The sequence below is a fragment of the Solanum tuberosum genome, unplaced genomic scaffold (assembly GCF_000226075.1).
Source record: "Solanum tuberosum cultivar DM 1-3 516 R44 unplaced genomic scaffold, SolTub_3.0 scf00126, whole genome shotgun sequence".
In the NCBI taxonomy this organism is placed as follows: domain Eukaryota; kingdom Viridiplantae; phylum Streptophyta; class Magnoliopsida; order Solanales; family Solanaceae; genus Solanum; species Solanum tuberosum.
In genome coordinates, this window is record NW_006239051.1 from 1,035,048 (window position 1) to 1,044,427 (window position 9,380).

Below are 9,380 nucleotides of genomic sequence, written 5' to 3' on the forward strand. Positions count from 1 at the left end.
ATTGGATAAAGAGTAATGTTCTATACTGTATCAAGTCTTTCAACAGTAAATCACCCCTTGCTCTGCATTAGGGAAAACCAAAATTCGAGATTACATAACAAATGTAACATCTGGCCAGTGTCCCTATGACCCATACTTAACTTTGAATCAAATATGTACGTGATCATGATCCACATTATTCAACAACATCAAATTCACGTATATTAAACAATCGTGTGATAGTATGCCAAACCACCCCTCAACAGTTTTTGTCAATAAGCACGTAAATCAGCACCATATATAAGGCAGCAAGAATGAGCTAAATTGCAAATCCTCTGTATAGCCTCATGGCGCACGACTGTCCAATTGCTGCATATAGAGTCATTAACTCTCAAGCCTGACCAACAAGAACATCCTTGTAAGGAGTTGGGGCAACGGTAGAGGATGTTGTTTCTTCCACTGGCGACTTTTTCCTTCGCCTTTGCTCTTCTACTAGCAGTGGCATTTGCCCCTCCTCCACCGATGACTGTCTCCTTCGTCTTTGCTCTTCTATTAGCAGTGGCATTTGCCCCTCCTCCACCGATGACTGTCTCCTTCGTCTTTGCTCTTCTATTAGCAGTGGCATTTGCCCCTCCCTTTCTTGTATCAATCGGTCTTGTGCTCCGCCTCGTAGCTTTTCTAGCCTCAATCCACTCATTTGTTGCATCTTGAACACTTTTACCACATTCATTAATCCTCCAATGAACAGCAATAAACTCCCAAATAACCCGAACAACATCCAGTCTTCACTCTGCATCATTTCACAAGTCCCTCAACAGTTAGTTGATCGAACTGCACAAAAGGTGTGCAAGAGATTGTACTGCTCGTTAGTATATTAATAGTGTTTTCTATGTCATAAGCCTACAAGAAGTATAAAGATATAGACAGAGCTAAAAGTATACCAACCAAATAGAATGTCTCAGATCCAAAAGTTGGATTGGCTATACGGAACCTCTGTATCAACTTATTCAGTAATCACTTCATCTTACTGATAGGACTACTACTATAGAATCTATTCATAACATCCAACGGTTAAGCGACTCCTAGAATGTTGCCAAAAATACAACTTTTCCTTCTCTCCTCTTCTCTTTCTTTTTGATACTTGGTTGACAGGGTCAGGCCTTTCTGAGTATGCACATCCTATAGTTTAGTAATTAAAGACCATTCTTATTCTTAGACTACTTGATCATGCTTCCCAGACGAGGGTCTTAAGGTCGGGGAAACTAACTAAAGAGAAATAGTTTTTTTTTTTTTTTTCAAGAGCAACTGAGCAAGAATGAGAGTTTAGTTTCTGCGGCGGAACTTGCAAGCATGGTTACGGGAGATGCAGGCATCAACCCTACCTTGCGAGTATTTATGGAAAGCCACCTTTTTTTTCCCTTTAAACGTGGGTTGATATATACGTTTTTTATGATCATTATAGGTGGTATAAAAGAGTTAGATGGTAAGTCCATAAACAGATTTTTCCGTATTGATAATTGTAAAAAAATGTTGGTTACTTACTAACAATTTCAAGCCATGGTGGACATATCCCGACTGCTCTCTCCAATTGAGGAGTGATCCTACCAGAAACAGTAAACTGCCCAACAAGAAGGGGATGTTGACACTTTGTTGCAAGATTTGGACATGCCCATCCGCTCTTTCGTAAATCTGACACGAGTTATGGATTGAACCAAGCAGCCATAGAGCAGGGCCAGCAATAAGCAGACTCACAGCTTGCTTCTCCATTTTGTAATTGCCATACCCCTTTTCTGCCTTCACAAACGAATTAAATACAAGATCAGATGAAGTTATACTGAAGCTACATAGCCAATATTCAATGTTATATTTAGCCAGCAAAGCAAAATTACTAATCCCTGTATCACATTCTTGGCTTCTTTATCTGTTAAAGAAAGACCAGACACCTCCTTATAGCGGCATAGGCTGAATTTGTGCCAGTGGTATAGTGATCTTGTCAATGGGTTCAAGTTTGGCATTGTGGTAGTTACAAGGCTATTATGTTCATTTTAGTCCGTTTCAAAAGAATGTAGTAAATGAAATTTCGGTACATTAGACATTTTTTTTCCGTCTCCCCTACCCATACCGGATGATCCAGGGGCAGAGCTACCCTAGGGCAAGGCGTCGGAAAATTACATTGTATATATAGGTCAAAATTACATTGTTTGAGGTTGTGTGTTCTATCCTTGATAGGAGCATTTGCTTTTTTACTTTATATTTTGACCCCCTTAATAAGTGAGGGTTCGATTCTCCACCTTATAATCTCCTTCTCTCAAGGTATAGTAGAAAAAAAAAAAGGTATTCCTTTTTCCAATCAAACACCCTCTTATAAAATGATTGCTTAGAATTCAGTGTGATGTTTTTAACGATGAAAGCGATGAAACAGAAGAAATATAAAGCAAATGAATTAGCACCTGAGTTCCAATTTGTAACTTTAGACATAAAGTCCATCGAGTTTTAAAAACTTTTGAATTTTGTGACGAATGTAACAAAATGTCATTTAATCTCGTAATCATAAGTATTGTGACACATTTTTTTTTAACAAACTAAGACAAATAAATTAAAACAGAGGGAGTTACAATTACCTGAGTGAAGAGAAAAAGAATGGCTAAGAAGTTGAGAATTGTTCCTACGGACTGAACTACCGGCACAGCGAATTCGACGAGGGCAAGCTGCGGGTCAAATCCGAGAAATAGAAATCTATAGTCGATTCCAGCGAGGTGAGCTAGAAGATCATGCACATTCACTACAACAATCACCGCCAACGCTATCAGCAACAGAACCAAACCGGACAATTGCTCGTTCGAGAACTGAGCAGCGAACCCACCCACCAGCAATATGGTAGCGAACAAGTATAGACCCGCGTTGATGTACTCGAATCGGTTTCGGGTTAACCTCGGCCCGTACAATCGCATCTCTCGCGCCGATGCTAATTTCACCATTATTATTGTTTTGTTGTTTGAATGAGACGAGGAACGAATTGAAATCTCTGTGAAGAATTCATAGAGGAAATTAGGAGTTAACTTGGGGTGTGGGGGGTGGGGGGTTACGTGGCTTTCTGCATGCTGCATGAAAGCGTCAACGGTAACCAGTGGTTAACACGTGTTGATCAAACGATTATTTTAAAAGTTAAATTTTGAATACTGATTATGTTTAGTGCTACGTTGTTACTTGAACTATAGTTATATATTATTGAGTTATTGGAATCGATAACTGAGCAATTCTATCACTACACCTTATTTTATATTCCCTCCATTTCTATTTAGTTACGTTGCTATATTTTAGATTTCATGTTTCTTGTTGCTATATTTTAGATTTCATGTTTCTTATAAAATTAAGTAAGTTTATCATTGTACATTTATTTAGTGTTCTCTTAAAATCAATTTTTCAATTTATGAATATGAATTAATTTGTTTTGATTAATTAATTTAACGAAAAAACAAAAATTAGTTACTTCTACTTAGTTTTTCTTTTTTATGTTGATCAAATATATACATTCAAGACTAATAACTATTAATGATAAAAAATAGAAAGAATAGTGTCATTTATACATTAATTTTATAAAAATATCATATATTAAGAACATTTATTTGTCCAGAAGGGATAGTAAAAAAATACAAAGAATGATTATAAGGCATTCATTTACAGGGACCTGGAAGCATCACCGCTGGAAATGGAGTTTGAGGTTTCACTCGAACATGTGCTGCAATAGTAATAATACGCATCCATCAATCTCCAACGTTGTCTCCACTAACATTGCAATTACAGAGCTAGCGAAAAAGGGTTCACTCGAACAAGCACGAAAGCTGTTTGACGAAATGCCTCAAAGATCAATTGTCTCGTGGAACACCATGATTTCTGGTTATTCCGAATGGGACAAGTTCAGTGAAGGGTTAAGTTTAGTTTCATTAATGCATAGCAGCTGTATAAAGCTGAATGAGTCTACTTTGTCCTCAGTACTAAGTGTTTGCGCTCGATCACAGTCGCTCAATCCTGGTAATCAAGTTCATGGGCTAGCTTTGAAATCTGGATATCAAAGTTTTCAGCTTGTGGGTAGTGCTTTATTGTATCTTTATTCAACGTGTCATGTAATTGAAGAGGCAAGGATGGTATTCGATGTATTGCATCGGGAGAATGAGTTGTTATGGAGCTTGATGCTTGTGGGATATGTTAAATGTAACTTGTTAACTGATGCTTTCGAGATTTTTAGGAAAATGCCGACCCGTGATGTTGTTGCTTGGACCACTTTGATTTCTGGATACTCAAAGGTTGAAGGTGGATGCCAGAAAGCTTTAGAGTTGTTTCGGTCGATGGGAGAGGATATTGAGATTGTCCCGAATGAATTTACTCTGGATTGTGTTTTGAGGGTGTCTGGTAGATTGGGATATTTATATGGGGGAAGAACAATTCATGGGTTGGTAGTGAAGTTTGGGTTTGAGTGGGATCATTCTGTTTCTGGTGCACTGATTGATTTTTATTGTAATTGTGAGGTTCTTGATGATGCTTTGTTAGTTTATAGTGCACTAGTTAATCCTTCCTTGAATGATTCAAACTTGCTGATTGGAGGGCTAATCTTGGCGGGCAGGATTGAGGAAGCTCGATATTTGTTTAACGGATTGATCAAGCGGGATCATGTTTACAATTTGATGATTAAAGGATATGCCATGTCTGGTCAAGTAGAGGAGTCAAAACAGTTGTTTCTGGAGATGTCAGAAAGAAATTTAACTTCCATCAATACTATGATTTCTGTGTACTCAAGGAATGGTGAAATCGATAAAGCTGTAGAGCTTTTTGAAGAAGTGAAAGTACAGGGAAATTCTGTTACCTGGAATTCTATGATTTCAGGATATACCCAAAATTATCAACATGAGAGTGCATTAAAGTTGTATACGACCATGAGAAGATTATCAATTAGCCAAACTAGGTCAACATTTTCTGCCCTGTTTCACGCATGCTCCTGCCTTTGTTCACTTCAACAAGGTCAATTGATTCACGCAGATTTGATTAAGACTCCATTTGAATCCAATAACTATGTTGGAACAGCTCTTGTTGACATGTACTCCAAATGTGGGAGCCTTAATGATGCTAAAACATCCTTTCATAGCATTGCATATCCTAACGTAGCAGCATGGACAGCTCTGATTAATGGGTATGCACATCATGGGCTTGGCTCTGAGGCACTTGTACTTTTTCACCAAATGTTAGATGAAGGGATTGATCCTAATGCAGCAACCTTTGTCGGTGTCTTATTGGCTTGTACTTGTGTGGGTTTGGTTGGAGAAGGCACAAGACTTTTCCACGTAATGCAAGAACACTATGGTATAGCACCTACTCTGGAACACTACACGTGCATGGTAGATCTTCTTGGTAGATCAGGCCATTTACATGAAGCTGAGAAGCTTGTTAACAGAATGACTATTGAACCAGACAGCATTATCTTTGTTGCACTGCTTAATGCTTGTTGGTTCTGGATGGACGTGGAAGTTGGAGAGAGGGTGGCAGAAAAACTGTTGTCGTTGGATCCCAAGTCTACATCCGGCTGTGTTATCATGGCCAATATGTATGCAGGATTTGGCAGGTGGTGGGAGAAGATGAGAGTGAGGAAAGCAATGAAGAAACTGCAGTATAAAAAGGATCCTGGATATAGTTGGATTGAACTAAACAACAAGGTTCAATTTTTCTCCGTTGATAATAGAACTCATCCTTTTTGTGATATAATTTACTCAACTTTGGAAAACCTAACAGCAAATGTGGACTCCGAAATTAATTTTGATTGTACTTCTTCAAAATTATATGGTGAAAGTGAGTTACTCTCTTAGTTAATCCTCTTGATTATGTTGATATGCATAGCATCCGTGGTGTTTATTGAAATTATTAGTTGTGTCAAAAAATAAATGCAACTAGCATCATATAGATTTCTGCTAAATCAGTTTGACTTCTTATGCATTAAAACTGAGATTTGTTATGGATATGCAACGGCTAATCTTTGATATATGAGACCTTGAAAATCATACCTTGGTTCAAAGGCATAGATTCAAGCGTTAGGAGATGCTTTATTCTGGGATATTGTCAGTTCTTGTTCATACACGTTTCCACAATTTTGACGGGTTCTCAGTATATATTCTTTCATTATCCTCTGACAGTATCCATTACAAAGTGGGTATACGTTTCATATTCCTAAGAAATAGTAGGAATATTAGTTTCTGGAGCTGCATCCACTTTCCCGGCATTATTCTGATGCTTTTCTGATCTTCTTTTTGGTAAGTCTGATGCCTTTTTTGGGGGAAAAGATCTCATATGCTACATGGTGTTTCCTAAGAAACAGTAGGACTATTACTTTTTGGAGCTGCATCCCCTTTCCTGGGATGATTCTGATCTTTTTTTGGTTGTTCTGATGCTTTTTTTTGGGGAAAAAAAGCTCATAGTTTACATGGGGTTCTTAGAGAAAATGTCCATTAATAATGCTTATCGTGAATGTTGTATTCAATTACTTTCATAGATATTAGACTTTCCTTAATCGTTACAGATGAGACGAGAGATAACTCAAGATTATGTACTAATTGTATGGTTCCTATTGACCTGTCAAGTGATTGTTTGAATGAGCTTGAAGCAGATTTCCTTTCTCCTGCCTATCCCAGGGATCTTAAATTTTCATTATATTTACTAAAAATGTGATTGCTGGGTGAAAGTCGATTGTAGCAAAAGTGAAAAAGATAGAGAAAAAAAACCAGCAGCTTCTGGCACAATGTAAGTTCTTCAAACTCCTCGAGATGTAACTAAAGGATTACACACAGACAAAACAATGTATATATATATATAATATGATATGGTTCACCATGTTATGTACTTGTTGGTCCTCTTTTCTGATCGTTGGTGAGTGGAATGGCTACTCCATTATTCGAGCAAGGTTCTACCTGTTTATCTAAAAATGAAATACTTAGCTATAACACGAAGGAGATAGATTGCAATTTGCAACACACATGCCAGAGAGTTGCTTAAGTCTTGGTGCTGAGATTCTCAGTGACAACGAGCATCGATTGATCTTTCTTCTCTTCTAACTTGAATTCTTGCTTGAGTTTGTCATCGTTATACTCCAAATCTGGCCATTTCTGTGGTTCTAATTCCTTCACAGGGTTCTTTCGATACTTGAAATACAGTATAAGCTGCAGGATACAAAGGGGTGTTCCCACCATATTTGGAGACTGAAAATAGAAGAAAAAGAAGATTGTGTGCAAGTGAAAATTATGAGAAGGTTGAAATTGATATTCATGTATATACACTTTATTCTTGAATTTATGGAAAATAAAAGCTTAAAAAGGTAAGTTAGTACTCCCTCAGTGGCTCTGCCCCAGTTTATATGACTCACTTTCTCTTTTAGTCCATTTCAAAAAAATAACACATTTCTATATTAAGTAATAATGAAATGATTTATAGTCATACATATAAGTATCTATCACTTATTTTAGACCACAAGTTTCTTAAAAAAATTATTTCTTTCTTAAACTCTGCATCAAGTTAAATTAATTCATATAAAATAGAACGGAGGAAATAGTAAACAAACCGCTAGAAAGAGATCATGGCTGAGTAGTCCATAGGCCATCCAAAGACCACTAGCAAGAAAAGAGAATAATGACAAGTAAAATGGCATAAACTCTACACTCTTTGTCTTGATCACTTGTCTCTGCAATACATGAGTAATCATTATAAAACAAATTTTACAAGTTGTTTGACATTAACATTATTTCGTACTAGATAAATGTATGTAATCATTTACGCTATCAGTATATATATATATATATATAAATCGTAATTCAAATACGAAAAATGTCTCACCACAACAACTAAAGGAGAAGCATACATAGCAATTGAAGCAACAAGTCCAATACTCCCTACAAAAACTTTTCGACGCCGGTGTTCATGAAATACAAACGTCGATATAATCCCCGTCGCTACACATATTAGAATAATAGGCACCACCATTTTTGCAACTTCCTTCTGCTTTTAACAACAAAAAAATAATTAATAATAATGCATACTATATACTATACAAAAAAAATTGAATCACACATATATATAACTTGCCTTTCCTTTAGTTGAAGAAAACCAGAAATAAATGAGAATAAATGAGATCTCCAAAAGTATCCCAATTCCATTTATAGTAACCACTGGGAAATCTTCCCATTTATAACTTACTATTGGTAACCCATACCATGTGTAGAGACAACAATTGAATAATGCTAGTACGTAAGGTACACATGAAAATCCTTCAATATTCTTCTTCTTCATAACTCGAGAAAATGTAAGCCTGTCGATAAAAAAATTAAGTTATATACAACATCACGTAAGAATTTTTTACATCATTATGATGTCACATTTATTTATTATATATAGCAGGTTATCTATCTTATTACGTACATTGGTGCAGCATAGAGCAACATGGAGGCGACATTCCCTGTGACAAATAAAACCATGCACGTTTAATTTAATTATCATGTAGAACGTAACGTATAACTTAATTACTAGTTATTTAAAATGAAGTAATATAAATATAAATTATAAAAAAATATAGTTTACCCATTACTCCAACTGCTAAACGCAATCTTTCACCCATTTTTCTTTAGAGAAAAAAATAAATTATTGAGGAATTTATAAGTGCTTAGAGGCAAGTAGTTAATTGTCTTTGAATTCTGATATAAATATATATACTATGGTTTTGATTAAAGTGGTGTGTCTACATGTATTTAAATTTGTGGGTGGAAGGTGATCAATCATTTTCAAAATAAAAGAAATTAGTTAGAAAAGAAAAATTTGTGGAAGATTGGTTGGAGGCTAATCATGGTAATGTATTTTATGGAATAATTTTGTTCCAACTGTAAATGCTCCATTTAAAAATGCTTTATTGGGCTAATAATAGGACAGAGGGAGGGGATGAGAATTGAGATGCATGCAAAAAAGAAAGGCATAAAATTAAATAATTCTTGTTTTAGTAGATAAATAAAATTTGTTCTTCGTGTTGGTGGAAGATGTTACTAGACTTCCACTATCCACTTAATATTTCTATTGCAAATGCTAAGTCATTAAATTTTGTTTAATATCAAGCTAAGTTTGAATGATTTTATTGATACAAAGACCTAAGTTGAATGATTTTATTGATGAATTAGATGTAAAAATCGGGCAAATTATCTGATCTTGAGAGATTTTGAAAAAAAAAATTACATTGATTTAAGCTAATAAAAGAGAAAGATCAAATCAGGGACAAAGGGAGTTGTTGGCTTGTGGCCGAGAAAGACGCCTAGAAAAAGCATACTGGCATGCAAATTTCTCTTTGTTAATTAACAGTAAAATATATTCATATATAATAATTA

At 35.8% G+C, this 9,380-nt stretch overlaps 4 protein-coding genes across 4 annotated transcripts; 1 reads left to right on the forward strand and 3 right to left on the reverse strand.

The window, feature by feature from the left end:
• Nucleotides 1–67: 67 nt before the first annotated feature.
• Nucleotides 68–2,957, reverse strand: LOC102585948 (uncharacterized). The gene is made up of 3 exons (XM_006350517.2): nucleotides 2,601–2,957; nucleotides 1,522–1,773; nucleotides 68–769 (listed from the first exon to the last, which is right to left on the reverse strand). The coding sequence occupies exons 1-3, from the start codon at nucleotides 2,955–2,957 to the stop codon at nucleotides 371–373; spliced, it is 1,008 nt and encodes a 335-aa protein (XP_006350579.1). The 3' UTR covers nucleotides 68–370.
• Nucleotides 2,958–3,584: 627 nt separating this feature from the next.
• Nucleotides 3,585–5,838, forward strand: LOC102586288 (pentatricopeptide repeat-containing protein At2g13600-like). The gene has a single exon (XM_006350518.2). It carries the CDS (start codon nucleotides 3,639–3,641, stop codon nucleotides 5,832–5,834), a length of 2,196 nt encoding a protein of 731 aa, XP_006350580.1. The 5' UTR covers nucleotides 3,585–3,638; the 3' UTR covers nucleotides 5,835–5,838.
• Nucleotides 5,839–6,531: 693 nt separating this feature from the next.
• On the reverse strand, nucleotides 6,532–8,006 carry LOC107061243 (bidirectional sugar transporter SWEET3-like). The gene is made up of 3 exons (XM_015310115.1): nucleotides 7,849–8,006; nucleotides 7,577–7,696; nucleotides 6,532–7,217 (listed from the first exon to the last, which is right to left on the reverse strand). Exons 1-3 carry the CDS (start codon nucleotides 7,993–7,995, stop codon nucleotides 7,011–7,013), a joined length of 474 nt encoding a protein of 157 aa, XP_015165601.1. The 5' UTR covers nucleotides 7,996–8,006; the 3' UTR covers nucleotides 6,532–7,010.
• Nucleotides 8,007–8,076: 70 nt separating this feature from the next.
• On the reverse strand, nucleotides 8,077–8,678 carry LOC102586613 (bidirectional sugar transporter SWEET3). The gene is made up of 3 exons (XM_015310112.1): nucleotides 8,590–8,678; nucleotides 8,431–8,467; nucleotides 8,077–8,320 (listed from the first exon to the last, which is right to left on the reverse strand). The coding sequence occupies exons 1-3, from the start codon at nucleotides 8,624–8,626 to the stop codon at nucleotides 8,077–8,079; spliced, it is 318 nt and encodes a 105-aa protein (XP_015165598.1). The 5' UTR covers nucleotides 8,627–8,678.
• Between the last annotated feature and the right edge of the window lie 702 nt (nucleotides 8,679–9,380).